This window comes from Selaginella moellendorffii, unplaced genomic scaffold, assembly GCF_000143415.4.
Source record: "Selaginella moellendorffii unplaced genomic scaffold, v1.0 SELMOscaffold_43, whole genome shotgun sequence".
NCBI lineage: Eukaryota > Viridiplantae > Streptophyta > Lycopodiopsida > Selaginellales > Selaginellaceae > Selaginella > Selaginella moellendorffii.
This window is the reverse complement of record NW_003314304.1, coordinates 676,220-694,352: the sequence shown is the minus strand read 5'-3', so window position 1 is coordinate 694,352 and position 18,133 is coordinate 676,220. Positions and strand designations below refer to the sequence as shown.

Sequence of the window (18,133 nt, the reverse complement as noted above, 5' to 3'; positions counted from 1 at the left end):
ACTCCCGCGCCCGCCACTAAGGACCATGTGCGCCACATTTCTGTTTGTGACCTTTTAATGGTCCATGGTTTAGACAAATATTTGTTGGTAGTCTTTCCATGGTTTAGACAAAGTATCTGTTTGTGTTGTTTAAATATTTCCATGGTTTTGAGAAGTAGTTGCCTCAAACATTGCGCAACAATTCAATGGATTTTGTCTTTGGGATTCGCTGTGTTCCTCATTCCAGGCAAGTTAAACTAGAACACAGCCATTGGCGTAGCTCGGGTGTCAGTGTCTGGGGGCACCACCACCTTCGGTTTTTGTTTGCACTGCTTTGAATTGCCAGAGGGAGACAGTGTAACCCATGGATGATATTGTCAAAAACGTGATTTTTCTGTCACTAGTAAGTAGTACTGATACGAGAATCCTGGGCGGAGTGTGTGGTGAGGTTTCATACCTCGCCTATCTGAGAGGGATCTGCAAATGTCAAGCGAATTCAATTCTTGGGTCCCCTCACTCACAAAGCTGATTGCTGTCCAATTCGATCGTCAATGGGGCGTGTAGATCGATCGCAAAGGCGCGGCAGCCTTCGGATTTCATAATGTTCGGATATCATGTTTGCAGTGGATACCCAAAGGGGGCATCCTGAGACGGGCAAACTTTTCTTTAATTTCATAGTGAGACATAGTCTTGTGGAAACGTAGACTAAGCAAGACTCGTGTTTCAGGAAATGACGGAACACGCGTGCACGTAATTGTAGAAATATGACTACCTATAATTGTAGTCATACATAAGAACTGTTCTTTGTGAATTTGTCATTACCTGCATTCTCAATGTGATATAAATAAAAAAACAAAATGTGATCGGAGCATCCAAAGCCATTTCATTGATAAATATTGGAAACTCAAAGATGTTTCAATTGAGAGAGAGGCTAGAGATGAAGATTGTGATCTTGGTGTTAGCAAGCTTGCTAGTGTTTTCTCCCGATCAAACACAAGGAATGGTTCCAGCGGAGAAAAATCCTTCTTGCATCAGCCATGCAAACAAAGTGTCCAATTGCATAAAGGTTTGTAGCACTCCAGGATCTGCTTGCCTTGTTAGTTGCTGTCAATCATACCAAAGTAACTCGCTTTCATCATCGTGCTTTTGTGACAAGGGCCAATACAAACTACCCTCTTTCATGCAAGTTGTGAAAGAGTGTAAATCTACATTCTGTAAACATTAGAAAGTGAAATTTATCTATACAATAATTGATAAAAGTTTAAATTTTCAGCAAATTTTTTGTTTGTGCAGAAAACATATTCAAGTTTGAAGCTGTAACAAAAAGGGTTTTGTTTCTTGGTTCTAGCTCGAACAACATTCTTGCAGCCTCACTTCCAAGCTCAAGCTTGTTTTGGCTCACACAGGCTCGCAACAGGCATGTCCACTCTGCAGCATCTGGGACGTAAGGCATGCTGCAAATTAGTTCTTTTGCATCGCTCAAGTGCCCAGCTCTGGCTAGAATGTCAACCATGCAACAGTAATGCTGCTTTGACGGATTCAACATAAACTCCCAGACTAAAGAGCCAAACCATGACTTGGCAGCAGCAACACTTCCACTGTGATTGCATGCGAATAAAATTGACACAAAACATGTTGAATCTGGTAAGCCTGTCAAACTCAAATCGTAAGCAGTATTAAAAGCTCCAGAGAAGTTTTGCTCTTGCACATGAGCAGCCAGCAAAATCTTCCAACTTATAAGATCTCTTTCTGGAATTAAACGGAATTCTTTTGCAACTGCCTCATGTCCACAGCTTCTTGCAGTGGCAGTGAGCATTGTGTTCCAGGATACTGAGTCTCTTTGAGGCATCAATCGATAAAACACAAGTTTGATTTTAGAAATGTGCCACTCTTGCGCATATGCGGATAAAATTGTATTCCAAGAAGCAATGTCCCTTTCTGGCATACAATTAAACATATTTTGAGCTTCATCAACATAGCCAAACTGAGAAAGCAATCTAAGCATTGAATTTTTACAGCCCAGGTCTTGTTGTGGCATTTCATCAATCAGAACCTTTGCTAAATCCAACATTCTCGTATTCTTATCGTTGTGGGTGTAGGCACTTAGCATTGCGTTGAACGAGGCCATGTCTCGACGAGGCATCGCGTTGAAAGCTTTCTTCGCTTCGTCCAGTTGACCAGCCTGGGCATACCCAAAAATCATCGCGTTCCAAGCTGCCAGGTTTCGCTGGGGCATTCTTTCAAACAACTTTTCGGCCTCTTTGATACGCCCACTTTGCCATTGCATGAGTAGCATGGTTGTCCAGGAAATCACGTCCCAAGCAGGCATTCCATGGAAAATTTCAAGGCTTTCTTTCATATATCCGTTCCGGGCATAGAGAGACAGGATTCCATTCCACGAAACAATGTTGTTTTCCGGCATTGTGTCAAAGAGCTCTTTTGCCTGGTTGACAAGGTCGCACTCGCCATAAGCATGAATCATGACTGTCCAAGCAACAACGCTCCATTGAGGCATTCTATCAAATATCTCTTTTGCCTTCTCAACATGCCCAAGTTGGGCATAAGCCGTGAGCATTGAAGTCCAGGAGATGAGATCTTGTTGCGGCATTCCATCAAATATCTCCTTGGCTTTTCTAATCATCCCGTTTGTTACGTAGACAGAAAACATTGCAGTCCACGAGACCAGGTTCCTCTCAGGAATCTCATCAAACAAAGTCTCAGCCTGTTGTAGAAAGAAGTTTCCCTTCTGCTGCGCAAACGCATTTAGAATGGCGTTCCAGGCACCCAAATCCGTGGCTGGTATCGCGAGGAATGTCTCCCAAGCCTCTGTGACAAAACCACCTTGAGAGAAAGCCGATAACATGGCTGTCCAAGAGACGAGATTCTTCTCAGGCATCTTTGCAAACACCAGCTTAGCCTCGTTAACATGCCCTGTTCGGGCATATGCTGTAACCATTAAGTTCCAACATGCAATATCAAGGATCGGCATTTGGTTAAAAACTATCTCGCACTCTTCAAGAAAACCGTTTTCTATGTATGCGGCGAGCATAGCACTAGACGAAACCACATCTCTCTCGGGCATACGATCAAAAATCTCTTTAGCCTGCGGGAGATCCCCGTTTTCGGCAAGTACGTTCAGCATCACAGTCCCTGCAACAGCAGTTTTGTGAGGAATGGAGCTGAAGAACCGCTTGGCCTCGTCAAAGCTCCCATTTCGCAGGTAAGCAGTGAGCATCAAATCCCAGCTGAATGAATCTTTTGGCTGGATTTGATCAAAGACTATCCGAGCATGATAATGGCTGCCACATCTTCCATACATTTCAATGAGCTTGTTTGCCAAGTAAGTATCAGAGGTGAGAGACTTTGGTGGTAGGCTTGAATAGATCTGTCTGGCATCGGATAGCGAGCTGCATGACTGTATCAACTGAAGCCAATGATTCCTAGTCAACATTAGTCAAAAGGACTGTGGCTGCTGGGATTCGAGCCCAGGTCTTAGCCACCTTTTGGATATGACTGAAAGACAAGGTGAGCCAACAATAAATTCAACAAGGCCATTTTCTCCAGATGCCATCTTGCAAATGGACTCATCCTTATTGCATTATCTCAAATATCAGTTATGCTACAAAGAAGGCTGGATTCGCTGGAGCTAACAAGTTCTGGTAGGAAACATTGCTTGGGATGTCGATTTCCATTTTTCAAAACTCTTGAGATTTTAAAATATGATCATTCTAGCACAGAATTATTGATCTTAATATAGGAATGGACAACGCCAAACTTTGGCCAGAACAAAATCTTGGACGTTCCTTGGCAGAAAGCCTCCATACTGTCACTGGAAACCTCCCTTCAAAGGAGCGAACGGGATGGTAACGTTTCCCCCTGCTCTGCTAAATCTAGCTTAAACCTCATTCATAAACAAGTGTTTAACATAAAATGAAATAGAAAGAAATACTTCTGTGATTAGAATCAGAAAACTTGATATGGAAGTAATTTGGAATACCTGTTACGTAGCACATTTAGCACGTTCCTGTGTAGACACACATTGTTATGTCGTAGGAAAGCTAAAAAAGCAGCATCTTACCTCTATGATTGACGCCATCGCATGGAAACGCGGAAGGGACGGGGCCATGACAATAGGCCACTTTCCTTTGTACCATGCCAAGTCGTCCGCCCACAGACACAAGAAAGAACGATAGTGCAGGAAGTTGTGCTGTACCAAGCTGTGGAGAGCCGCCTTGGAAATTATTTTGTAGCCCATGAGGTACTGCACAGAGACGACACCACCCTCAGCCCGTGTCAGTTCCCTCAACACTGCTTCGTAGTCTTCGACGTTCCAGCACGGTCTATCGCTGTCCAAGTTGCCTTGAAAGTCCATAGGTCCGAAGCCCATTTCAACTATTTGGCGAGTTGCGTCCACCAGTATCTTGCACTGGGACGCCCATGCTTTTCGTAAGAGAGACTCGTCCTCCAGATACGAACTCAGATTCAGCGCCAGGCGACTTAAGAGCAACGTTCTTCCACCAACGAAAGAAAAAATCTCCTTCCACAAATCCTCTGGAAACTTGTATCCATCGGCAACCCAGCCGTCAAGTAATGCCATCAGGAAAAATTCCCGAGCCTGCTCCTCAGTAAGGTCACTGACCATCCGCGGCTGGTACCTCTTGGGGCCAACATGCAAGTGAAGCCAGAATCTGAAGAAGTCTTCTGAGGTGCAGAGAATCACATTGGCCTCCTGGCGCTCTTTGGTAACCATGATGAAATAAGCCACCAAGGTCCTTAGGTGTTGTTGCTCCTTCGGTGCAAGGCTCCACTCGAGGAGTCTGTGTGCCTCGTCAATGATCAAGGTCGGGAGGGCTGCGTCTTTGCGAGATGCTAAACGTCTCCAAGAGAATAGAAGGCCGCAGATGCTTTTCAATAAAGCCTGGAAATCTGTATCCGGAGTGCGCTCCACAGCTTGAATGTGTTCGCTTAGCCCACCTGCAGAGGCTGCAACATTGTCCACCGTTGGGATGGTCTTGGCATACTCAGCCGCTGCTGCCAGAAAGGGATTCAGCTGAGACTTGAGCTCCTTTGCAAAGTTGGCTGCAGTGCTGAATGTTCCTGCCCTCATGTTGAGGTAGATAGGGTGGCCTTGGCCACTTATCTCCTGCCTCCTCGCAAACTCTGACAGGAAAGCAGACTTCCTGAGTCCTGTGGACCAGTGATCAGCACCATACTACCGGTCTTGCACAGCTTAGTGAGATCATCAAGCTCCTTCTTTCTGTTGTAGAACAGGTTCTCAGCTTTGGCAGCGCACTGCAGGATCCTTCTCGCCATCAACCCTAGCTATATGTCAAAATCGGTTGAAAATAGTTTTAATACTAAGCTCTAAGGTTTCCCTGGGTTGACGTGCGAAGAAGTTGGCAAGACAATTTTAGGGTTTTCACAATGTGTTCCTGGCAAGTTGTGATCAGCATTGGGGCCACGATCATTGCGGGCTACAGCATGCTTCTTCTCAAGAGCGCTCCGAAGAATGTGGAAGCAAAAGAAGCTCTTTCTGCTGGAGGGAAGTCACTGGGCAGTTCTGTCGACGGGCGAGGAGCTGCGCGGGATGGGCTGGCATGCATCGGCGTTGGACTTGCCATTGGTCTTGGAGCTGTTGCCATTGCGCTGGGCTATGGACTGGGGAGGAAATGCTTGCCTTGTTAGTTGCTGCCAATCATACCAAAATAAGTCGCTTTCATCATCGTGCTTTTGTGATAAGGGCCAATACAAGTTTGGCAAAAGAATTTACTCACACACATCGCAAAAAATCCACTGCATCCTTGTCTTCAATCATCTCATACCCACCTTTGCCTTGTTTTCATCGTAGCTCAAACTCAAACCAATAGCTTTAAGAAAGGGTTCTCTTCTAAGAGCAGGCCAAGCATGGCGATTGGAGCTCCGGCCCCGCCATGATCCTCGAGGGAGTGAGACCCAACGATGTCACATTCACCAACATGCTCTTCCTGTGCAGTCACGGCGGTGGTTGCGATCGAGAGTGAAGTATCTGGGACGCTTGCGCATCAATCGTGCTCGAATTCGGCGTCAAGATCACGCCCGATCACCACTGCTCGATTGTGGATGTTCTTGGGCGATCCGGGCGGCTCGAGGAGGCAGAGGAATTGGTGGACAAGGGGATGGGATTCGAGCCGGGGATCGTCGAGTACCGTACGCTCTTGGGGAGCTGTACGGTTGCTTGCGACATGGAGAGAGGCGCGGCGTGGCGCAGCGCGTCATGGAAATCGAACCGCAAACTTCCATGGCATATTCGCTGCTGGCCAAGATTTTGGGACCTAGAGGGGAGGTTTTGTAGCTAGAAGAAAGGAATCACCACAATGATTACGATGGCGGCGGCGAGGAGTAAGTCGCCAGATCTCTGCACTTTGCAGCTACGATGAGCCTCTGGAGTTCGCTCCATTTCAAGCAGCGATTCGATTGCACTTCAAGGAAGAGGTTGAGGAGCAAGAAAACAATGAGGAGGCGCCGGAATTTGGCGGCGATGGGGAATTCCAAGAGGCGGAGAGCGAACAGAACCCGGGAAGACAACCAAGTATATGACCAAGTATGAGAGAGCTCGCGTTCTGGGCACACGGGCTTTGCAAATCAGGTGAGCGAGTCCTCTCGCGTTTGGTCTGGCTAGTGAGAACTCTAAAGTTCTTTTCTTTTTCTTTTTCGTGACAGTATTAACGCTCCAGTGATGGTGGAACTCGAGGGCGAGACAGATCCACTCGAGGTATCGAAACTCTGAAAAGGAATTTGTGTGGAGTGATGGAGTTCTTTGCAGATTGCTATGAAGGAGCTGCGTGAATGGAAGATCCCTTTATTCGGCGATACCGAATATGCTCCAGTATAAACGCTATGGAGAGACAGATCCACTTAATAAGTCCTTAATAATCCACTCCAAATGATATTGCGACAAGACGGGGGTATGTTTACACATTTATACTCATCCATTTGTGGTGGTTGCTGTAGAACAGGGTGACATCAAGATCAAAAGCGAGAATCAGAGAAAAGCCCAGTAGGCGGATCAATGTTAAAACTGCAATAGAAGTTTTGGCTTTCTTAGCCTAGAAGTACTTCCGACTTGGCAGCATTGCATTTTGCCACGTGCACAAGCTTAGTACCTCCACGTGGCATCGCATAATTTTGCCATGTGTACCAGGCCTCTAACCTTTTACTTATGTGTGCGTTAAAAGCTTTTGGACATCCAGTCCAGCTTTGAGATTGGATTCACCAGTAGCTGTAGCTGTTTTTGATCCTTCTTCTTCTTCTTCTCCTTCTTCGTCTTCTTCGTCCTCTTCTCCTGAGAGATTGTCAACGTCACACCACCAGCTTCTCATCATCGTTGTTGCTTTCATTGTCACTTGTGGTGTCGTCGTCTGGTGGAGTATGGTAGTTTAAAAGCTTACCATTGAGGTAGTCCTTGAGAGCAGATTGTGTCTCATCTAGAAGACCTCTCAAAGCTACATAGCCGCGCGATTGAGCATATGACTTGAGAAGCTCGCCAGCAGTAGGAGGCCTATTTTGATCCTAATATGGCCTTGGCTTCAGCAGGAGCAAGCCATAAGTCTCTTCCAGCTGCCTCCGTGGGATTTGATTCACAATAACCTGAATCAGACCCTTGTAATCTGTCATCTTATCAATTGGCAGCACACTAGTAGCAACCATGTCAGCCTTGGAACTCATGAATGAAGGAAAAACAATCATAGAGCATCAACTTGTTGTTGATAATTGGAGTCACACTTGTGCACTTCTCTATACTGCAATAGCATATTTGGCTACTGCGCTGGCTCCTATCTCAGCTGCTGCTGCTGCTGCTTTGCCATTTGTAGTGGAATAGCATACCTAGTGTGGCTGCTGTGTCGGCTGCTACTACTATTGTTGCTCCTGCTTTGCCAACCGTGCCGCTGCTCTTGCCGATGCTGCTGCTGCCACTGCTGTGTTAGCTACTGCTGCCTCGCTTGCACTTGCTGAAGAATATCTACTTTCCTGCCACCATTTCTTAAATAGTATTCTAACTTTTGAAAATCGTTATTCCCACACTATTCATCGAGGAGTCTATTTATCAATCTAGTCAATTGATCACCATGTATGGAAGCATATGTGTCAGAAACAAAAATGAAGCTGTATAGTTGCAATGTTCTTATTTGGACAAAGATTAAGTGGCGGCCATATTCCAGCAACATTCGATAGATGAGAGGCTCACCATCGTGGGTAGGAAATCCCAAAGCAAACAGATCTCCAGATTTCAACTCTTGAAGTAACTTTTCAAATCTCTCCCCATCAATCCTCTCTGATGGGTATATCACTATCTCTCCACTTTGAAAAGGGACACTATTTTCATTGTCCCAATACCCTCAAAAAGAACTTTATCTACACTCAAAAAAATTTCAATAATTCTTTAAGTACTTTAAAAGTCTTTTAAATAGTTTAAAACTCTCTTGATTAGATTCCGCTCACTCTTAGGGAGGGGAGGCAAAGGAAAGGGATTTTTAGGCACTTCACTCCACTCCAAAATAGGTCTACCAAAAGTAGCACCAATAGCTCTCAGAAGAGCGTGAGCAAGTGCTCGTAATATGCGAGTTTTGAATTTTTAACTCTATGTTCCTTACTGCGTCTACTCAGTCGACAACACCTTTTGTATTCTTTGGAATAAGCCCTAACAACCAAGAACATTGAAAAACCCTAAACAATAAAGAAAAAGGGCATCCGTTGACCTTAGGGCTGCATGGTTTCGATAATTCTTTCTCATGTAAGCATCGAACCTGCAACCTCTAGTGAGGGCTGCTGTTGCTCCTACTTTGGCAGCTACTGCAGCTGTTGCTACTGATGCTGATGCTACTGCTACCCTCTCCTACGATAGCATACCTGGCGTGGTTGCTGCTCCTTTTGCTCTGCTAGTTGCTGCGACTACTACTGCCCTCTCCTGTGATAGCATACCTAGCGTGGTTGCTATGCTAGCTGCTGTTGCTCCTGCTTTGCTAGTTGTGTGGCTACTGCTGCCGATGCTACTATTGCCGTTGCTGTGCTGGCTGCTGCTGCTACTCTACTTGCACTTGTTAAAGAGTATCAATTTTCCTGCCACCATTTCCTAAATAGTGTTCTAACTTTTGAAAATCGTTGTTCCCACACTATTCATCAAGGAGTCCATTTATCAATCTGGTCAATTGATCACCATATACAGAAGCATATGTGTCAGAAACTAGAATGAAGTTGTATAGTTTGTTTGGACAAAGATTAGGTGGCGGCCATGTTCTAGCAACATTCGATGGATGAGAAGCTCACTATTGTAGGCAAGAAATCTTCAAGCAAACAAATCTTTAGATTTTAACTCTTGAAATAACTTTTTAAATCTCTCCCCATCAATCCTCTCTAATGGGTATATCACTGTCTCTCCACTTTGAAAAGGGATACTATTTTCATTCTCCTAATACAACTAAAAACAACTTCATCTACACTCAGAAAAAATTTGACCATTCTTTAAGTAGTTTAAAAGTTCTTTATATACTTTAAAACTCTCTTGATTAAATTTCGCTCGCTCTCAGGGAGGGGAGGCAGAAGAAAGGGATTTGTAGGCACTTCACTCCACTCCAAAATAGGTCTACCGAAAGCAACACCAATAGCTCTTAGAAGAATGCAAGTAGCATGAGTAGCACAAGGAAGTGCTCACAGTATGTGAGTCTTGAATCTCTTAACTCTATGCTCCTTACTGCATCTACTCAATTGATAACGCCTTCTATATTCTTTGGAATAAGCCATAACAACCAATTGATCTTAGGGTTGCATGGTTTCGGTAATTCTTTCTCATGCAAGCATCAAACCTGTGACCTCTAGCTAGAGCTACTGTTGCTCCTACTCTGGCAGTTGCTACAGTTTTTGTTGTTGATGCTAATGCTGCTACTGCCCTCTCCTACAATAGCATACCTGGTGTGGCTGCTGTATCGGCTGCTGCTACTCTTGCTCCGCCAATTGTTGATGCTACTCTTGCTCCACTAGTTGCTGTGACTATTGTTGCTCTCTCCTATGATAGCATACCTAGCGTGGTTGTTGTGTTGGCTATTGCTACTCTTGCTCTGCCAGTTGTGTGGCTACTACTCCTGATGCTACTATTGCTGCTGTTGCTTTGCTTGCACTTGTTGAAGAGTATCAACTTTCTTGCCACCATTTCCTAAATAGTGTTCTAACTTTTGAAAATTGTTGTTCCCACACTATTCATTGAGGAGTCCATTTATTAATCTAGTCAATTGATCACTATATAAGGAAGCATATGTGTCAAAAACCATAATGAAGTTGTATAGTTGCAATGTTCTTGTTTGGACAAAGATTAGGTGGCAGCCATGGTCCAACAACATTTGATAGATGAGATGCTCACCGTTGTGGGTTAAAAATCTTCAAGCAAACTGTAAGCGCTCCTGAGTTTGGACTTCCCGGGAGGTCACCCAGCCCAGTACTATTCAAACCCAAGGACGCTTAACCCCAAATATCCCAAGACCCTTAACCGATTGGAAAAGGGGGTGCACTCTTGTTCATGGGCCCTTTCCCTCTATATTTGAACCCCATGGATCGTATCTCAAGTCATTCCCTTTGGTTGCTTACAATCCACCACGCTTCCCTGCAAGTTCACGCCCTCGTGAACGGAAGCTGAGAGCCGCAGCTCTCCCGAGAGCCTCGCTCTCTTGACACCCTACCCCTCGGGTCGAGCCCAGCGGGAGCAAACTGGACCAGCCAGATGTCAATCAACATGTGGTGTGATTCCCTTAGCCAACCAACAGAGTCGGACCTGAAACCTCTCTGATACCAAATGTAAGCGCTCCTGAGTTTGGACTTCCCGGGAGGTCACCCAGCCCAGTACTATTCAAACCCAAGGACGCTTAACCCCAAATATCCCAAGACCCTTAACCGATTGGAAAAGGGGGTGCACTCTTGTTCATGGGCCCTTTCCCTCTATATTTGAACCCCATGGATCGTATCTCAAGTCATTCCCTTTGGTTGCTTACACAAACAAATCTCCAAGTTTCAACTCTTAAAATAACTTTTTAAATCTCTCCCAATCAATCCTCTTTGATAGGTATATCACTATCTCTCCACTTTGAAAAGGGACACTATTTTCATTCTCCCAGTACTCTTGAAAACAATTTCATCTACACTCAGAAAAATTTCAATTGTTCTTTAAGTGCTTTAGAAGTTCTTTTTGTAGTTTAAAACTGTCTCAATTAAATTCCACTTGCTCTCAAGGAGGGGAGGCAAAGGAAAGGGATTTTTAGGCACTTCGCTCCACTCTAAAATAACTCTACCAAAAGTAGCACCAATAGCTCTCAGAAGAGCATGAGCAAGTGTTTATAGTATGCAAGTCTTGAATCTAGTAACTCTATGTTCCTTACCGTGTTTACTCAATCGGTAGCGCCTTTTATATTCTTTGGAATAAGCTCTAACAACCAAGAATATTGAAAAACCCTAAACACTAAAGAAACAGGGTGGTCATTGATCTTAGGGTTGCATGGTTTCTGTAATTCTTTCTCATGCAAGCATCGAACCTGCTGCTACTCCTACTCTAGCAGTTGCTGCAGCTGTTGCTGCTGATGCTGATGCTGTTGTTGCCCTCTCCTATGATAGCATATCTGGCGTGGCTATTGCATCGGCTACTATTGCTCTTGCTCTGCCAGTTGCTACTGCTACTCTTGCTCTGCCAATTGCTGTGACTACTGCTGCCCTCTCCCACGATAGCATACCTAGCGTGGCTGCTGTGCTGGCTGTTGCTGCTCCTACTCTGCCAGCTGTGTGGCTGTTGCTGCCAATGTTGCTATTGCCGCTACTGCACTAGTTACTACTGTGTTGGCTGCTGTTATTGCTCTGGTTGCACTTGTTGAAGAATATTAACTTTCCTGCCACCATTTCCTAAATAGTGTTCTAACTTTTGAAAATTGTTATTCCCACACTATTTATTGAGGACTCCATTTATCAATCTGGTCAATTGATCACTATATACGGAAGCATATGTGTCAGAAACCAGAATGAAGTTGTATAGTCGCAATGTTCTTATTTGGACAAAGATTAGGTGGCGGCCATGTTCCAACAACATTCGATAGATGAGAGGCTCACCATTGTGGGTAGCAAACAGATCTCCAGATTTCAATTCTTGAAATAACCTTTTAAATCTTTCCTCATCAATCCTCTCTGATGGGCGCAGAATCTACATATCGCCCATCCACTGCAGCAGCTGCCTCATGTGGTGCTTGCTCTTGAGCTCCCCGTGCTCTACTCGCTCCTGCAAATGCCCCTAGCACTCGTCCACCATCACCATCTCGTGCTCACACAGGATGTCAGTCACCAGCCACATGAAAGTCTTTGTGTCGCCCAGCGCTACCCGCGGACGAAAATGCCGCATCCGCTGAGCAGTCGATGGGAACAGCATTCTCCCTGATCGATCGTCCAAGAACCCTAAAATCCTGAATCCTCAAGAACCCTAAAATCTCTCACATCCCCGAAGATCCTGGGCATGCCACTCCTCTTCTTCTGCTTCCTGATCTGCCTCCTCTGTGCACAATCGCCAGGTGAATCCTCACTCTTCCACCACGAGAACGGTGCACCTGGAAGCATAAAAATCACTGGCCAGGACAATGCAGATCCACATCCAGTGGATGCCCCTCTTGGCCATCCACTGGATCACCAGCTCCATGTGCTCCATGCTCAAGATCCCCCACGTGGAGGTGTGCTTCCACAACACCTTGCTCGATAGGACCTGGAATTCGCGGAGGATCTTGGGGAGGACGCGCGATCTGGCGATCATGACAGCGTTGTTGGCATGGATTGGATTGAAGAGCGTGCAAAGAACATTCTATACAGCTTTGTTATTGATTTTAGGGTTCTTGGTGGAAGTATATCACATTGTTTGGAGAGAGCTACCAAAATCTCTCTCAGGCATACGATCAAAAATCTCTTTGGCCTGCAGGAGATCCCTATTTTTGGCAAATACGTTCAGCATCACAGTCCTTGCAACAGCAGTTTTGTGAGGAATGGAGCTGAAGAACCGCTTGGCCTCGTCAAAGCTCCTGTTTCTCAGGTCAGCAGTGAGCATCAAATCGCAGCTGAATGAGTCTTTTGGCTGGATTTGATCAAAGAAAAGCTCCCGTTTCTCAGGTCAGCAGTGAGCATCAAATCGCAGCTGAATGAGTCTTTTGGCTGGATTTGATCAAAGAAAAGCTCCCGTTTCTCAGGTCAGCAGTGAGCATCAAATCGCAGCTGAATGAGTCTTTTGGCTGGATTTGATCAAAGACTAGCTGGGCATGATAATGGCTGCCGCATCTTCCATACATTTCTACGAGCTTGTTTGCCAAATAAATATCAGAGCTGGGTAGGCTTGAATAGATCTGTCTTGCATTGGATAGTGAGCTGCATGACTGTATCAGCTGAAGCCAGTGATTCCTAGTCAGCATTAGTCAAGGCTAGATGGGCTAACAAAATGAGTGTGGCTGCTGGGATTCGAGCCCAGGTCTCCACAGCCACAACGTGGAATTCTCACCAGTAAACTACAGCCACCTTTTGGATATAACAATTAATTCAACTAAGTCCATTTTCTCCATCTTGCAAATGGACACGTCCTATCTCAAATATCAGTTATGCTACAAAGAAGGCTGGATTCGCTGGAGCTAACAAGTTCAGGAAACATTGCTTGGGATGTCAATTTCCATTTTTCTAAACTCTTGAGATTTTAAAATATGTTGATGGATAAAGATCATTCTATTAACTTTTGATCTCTTGATCTTAAATATAGGAATCGACTTGATCAACGAGGACGACGGCAAACTTTGGCCAGAACAAAATTATGAGCGAATGTATGCACAGATTGCATGGAGCTTGGACGTTCCTTGGCAGAAAACCTCCATATTGTCACTGGAAAGCTCCTTTCAAAGGAGCAAACGGGATGGTAACGTTTCCCCTCCATTCCCCTGATCTAGCTTAAACCTCATTCATAAACAAGTGTTTAACATGAAATGAATAGAAAGAAATACTTGTGTGATTAGAATCAGAAAACTTGATATGGAAGTAATTTGGAATACCTGTTACATAGCACATTTAGCACGTTCCTGTGTAGACACACATTGTTATGTCGTAGAAAAGCTAAAAGAGCAGCATCTTACCTCTATGATTGACACCATCGCATGGAAACGTGGAAGGGACGGGGCCATGACAATAGGCCACTTTCCTTTGTACCATGCCAAGTCGTCCGCCCACGGACACAAGGAAGAACGATAGTGCAGGAAGCTGTGCTGTACCATGCTGTGGAGAGCCGCCTCGGAAACTATTTTGTAGCCCATGAGGTACTGCACAGAGACGACACCACCCTCAGCCCGTGACAGTTCCCTCAACACTGCTTCGTAGTCTTCGACGCTCCAGCACGGTCTATCCCTGTCCACGTTACCTTGAAAGTCCATAGGTCCAAAGCCCATTTCAACTTTCTGGTGAGTTGCATCCACCAGTATCTTGCATTCAGACGCCCATGCTTTTCGTAAAAGAGACTCGTCCTCCAGATACGAACTCAGATTCAGCGCCAGCCGACTTAAGAGCAACGTTCTTCCACCAACGAGAGAAAAGATCTCCTTCCACAAATCCTCGGGAAACTTGTATCCATCAGCAACCCAGCCGTCAAGTAATGCCATCAGGAAAAATTTCCGAGCCTGCTCCTCAGTAAGGTCACCGACCATCCTCGGCTGATACCTCTCGGGGCCAACACGCGAGTCAAGCCTCTGAAGAAGTCTTCCGAGGTGCAGAGAATCACATTGGCCTCCTGGCGCTCCTTGGTAATCATGATGAAATAAGCCATCAAGGTCTTCAGGTGTTGTTGCTCCTCCGGTGCGAGGCTCCATTCGAGGAGTCTGTGTGCCTCGTCAATGATCAAGGTCGGGAGGGCCGTGTCTTTGCGAGATGTTAAACGTCGTCTCCAAGAGAATAGAAGGCCGCGGATGCTTTTCAATAAAGCCTGCAAATCTGTATCTGGAGTGCGCTCCACAGCTTGAATGTGTTCGCTTAGCCCACCTGCAGAGGCTGCAACATTGTCTGCCATTGGGATGGTCTTGGCATACTCGGCCGCTGCTGCCAGAAAGGGATTCAGCTGAGGCTCGAGCTCCTTCGCAAAGTTGGCTGCAGTGCTGAATGTTCCTGCCCTCATGTTGAGGTAGATAGGGTGGCCTTGGCCACTTATCTCCTGCCTCCTCGCAAACTCTGTTCCCCGAGTCCTGTGGACCAGTGATCAACACCATACTACCGGTTTTGCATAGCTTAGTGAGATCATCAAGCTCCTTTTTTCTGTTGTAGAACAGGTTCTCAGCTTTGGCAGCGCACTGCAGGATCCTTCTCGCCATCAACCCTAGCTATATGTCTATATCTGTCTGCTAATATATATATATATATATATATATATATATATATATATATATATATATATATATATATATATATATATATATATATATATATATATATATATATATATATATATTAGCAGACAGATTTTGAGTCCCACACATATTTTAATTCAGGATTAGTGCTAAAAACTTTTTGATATCCAATATATAAAACTAAATTACAATCATTTTGCATAATTAAATATGTATCCTTATAACATTTATAAGAAGTGCAATAAGTGTCTGATGACCAAACAACTTTCCAATTATAAGAATATAAAACTAAGTTTCCAACTTCTTGTAATCTTAGAATACAGTTAATTCCTTTTCCTGAAGTATTTGTAGACCATAATATTTTTTCACCCACATATATTAATAAGTTACAATCAATACTTAAATATAAATGTGCCTTATTATTTGAAGAAATTAAAAATTGAGAAGATAATAAATATTGATGGGGCATATTTTTGTAGCCACTTAACAACAAGCTTGAAAAAATGTTACATTTATTATTTTGTAATAAACCTTGTTGTCTTCTATGGTGCAATTGATTATTGTAATTTCTAACAAAATAATATATAAAAAAATGCTCAGTTTTTATAATAATAAATGAGGCTGCAAAACTTATCATGTCCTCAATAGAATCATTTATAATTTGATGTAATGAATTTCTAATAATAGTTCCTGATTCATGACCTTCTTAAGAATTTATAGTACAAAGATTTCTAACAGATTCTAATATAAAAACACCAAATCCAATATAAGTTTGAGTTTCTCCAACAATTACTTGTCCATGTAAACTTTGTCTTAGTGGAAGTACACTATTTGGTATATTATTAATGGAATTTATAATAGCCCGTATGATATCATGTACACTATTTTCACTTATAGCATCCAATTCTCCAGTTTCATAGTCAAAGTGTTCATAAGAAAATTTAAATGAAAGTAGAACAATAAAACTTATAGTGAATGCAATTTTCATTACAAATAATCTAAGTTTAACAAGCTACATATTATTATACTTATAGCAATTTAGATGAAATTATATAAAGAAATGAAAAAGGGAACAAAAGACAAAAGAAAGGATAGATGGATGGAGTTGTGTTTAGTACAGTTTGTACTCAAGTTGTACTGTACGATGTTTAAAAACCCTATTGTTAATAGTCAAATTCAAGCTAATCTGTAATCTATTTCTTGTGCTGCCCAATAGATGAAATTGTCTAGCTGATTGTATATACCTGACATCTGTGACATATAATGCCAACCTAACAGCTCGTTCTGTCCTTTAGATCTTATAACTTTTGTTGTTTTCCATGATTTGGCAGCATATATGGCAAGGTTGGTGGATGTATCTTATGATTTACAATATTTTAATTTCTGAAGACTAGACTATTGTATCCCCTTTTGATCAGTCATTTTTCTTTTATCCTAGATGTTTCTAAGCTTATTGCCTTATCAGGATAACAACTAGGCAAGTAACATCTACAGTCATATTTTTCTCACTCTTTGACAGCTTCAAAAACTTGCTATGAGTTAGAAAATCTTGTGGAAAAGAAATGAGCTTACTAGCATAAAAACAAGTGCTTATTAAGAGAATTATTTTTGAAGTCCTCAAGTTGTACTCACCCCAAGTCCTTCAAGGGATTCACAAATTCTTATAAGCAAAGAAATATCCTAGGGGTATTAAGAAAATGGATCATATAATGTTGGAGAACACAATCCAAATACTTCAACTATGCTCTCCCCTTTAGATAGCATAGAGTGATTGGCATCAAACCCACAATAGGATTTATAACGGATTTTTAAGGAAGTTTCCCTCCATCTTGGCATAGCTACATCAATTTTTGAGTTTGAATTTGAGTGAGTCAGTGACTGGTCAATTGCTCTTATAAAATGCCTAAGTAGGTGTTTGTTCATGGTCCAACTATCCTCCAACAAATTGTGATATGGCTTCTTGGCTTTGAGAGGACATATGATTAGGTGGATTGGGAAATACAATTCCTTTGCTGTGGTCCATGGCTGTGCCATATACAATGTTTGGTACAAATCCTAGGCGAGATGTTGCATCCCTTATTAATCTTCCACCACCACTCCATCCATGCATTTCAACCCCAGGATGGGAGGTGAGTTGGTAATTGGCTTGTAGAATGCCTAAGTAGGCATTCATTCATGGTCTAACTATCCTCCATGGTGTGGACATGGCATAGTCTATATGGTAAAGTGTTGCCTCTCTCAAGTGTGTTTATTGGACACTAGCTCATTACTGCTTTCTCCTCGCATCATGGCTTAGATTCTAGCTTGAGAGAGCATAGGAAATATTCCATATCCTTATAATATTCTGTCATCCTTGTATATAAGCCCATGAGAGGCTTGAAAATTGGGTTCCTTTCCATTTCCTCTTACACTTGAGTTTGGATCTATGAGTTTGCAAACATTTATGTGAGGGATGGATCAATGGTTGGGTAAAAGATGCCCCAACAGTTAATGAACCTAGTGTGACAAGCTAATTTAGTTTTCTTAAGAGAATGGAAAGTTTTCTTGGGAAATTGAGAGAGATCTTGAATTCTAGCTTAAAGATTTTCTCATTCTTGTATTCATTTTTTATATTACCCTCTTCTAACGATTTCTCGTGATTGGGGTATCAATTCTGGTTTTTCTTTCTTGTGCACTGTGGCATCCTTTTTGCAACGAGCTAAAGAGTGATTTTTTTCATAGAGTATTTGGCTACATGCATG

The 18,133-nt window shown here is 43.4% G+C and overlaps 1 protein-coding gene across 1 annotated transcript; it reads left to right on the top strand.

The window, feature by feature from the left end:
- The first annotated feature begins 6,341 nt into the window (after nt 1-6,341).
- On the top strand, nt 6,342-7,201 carry LOC112349830 (DNA-directed RNA polymerases II, IV and V subunit 6A-like). The gene is made up of 4 exons (XM_024684953.1): nt 6,342-6,357; nt 6,478-6,604; nt 6,679-6,730; nt 6,782-7,201. The coding sequence occupies exons 1-4, from the start codon at nt 6,342-6,344 to the stop codon at nt 6,848-6,850; spliced, it is 264 nt and encodes an 87-aa protein (XP_024540721.1). The 3' UTR covers nt 6,851-7,201.
- The last annotated feature ends 10,932 nt before the right edge of the window (nt 7,202-18,133 follow it).

Bases quoted from the DNA above. Each gene is read 5' to 3' on its own strand.
- LOC112349830 (XM_024684953.1), top strand. The intron at 6,605-6,678 runs GTGAGCGAGTCC...TTTTCGTGACAG, and splicing joins ACACGGGCTTTGCAAATCAG to TATTAACGCTCCAGTGATGG. The intron at 6,731-6,781 runs GTATCGAAACTC...AGTTCTTTGCAG, and splicing joins GCGAGACAGATCCACTCGAG to ATTGCTATGAAGGAGCTGCG.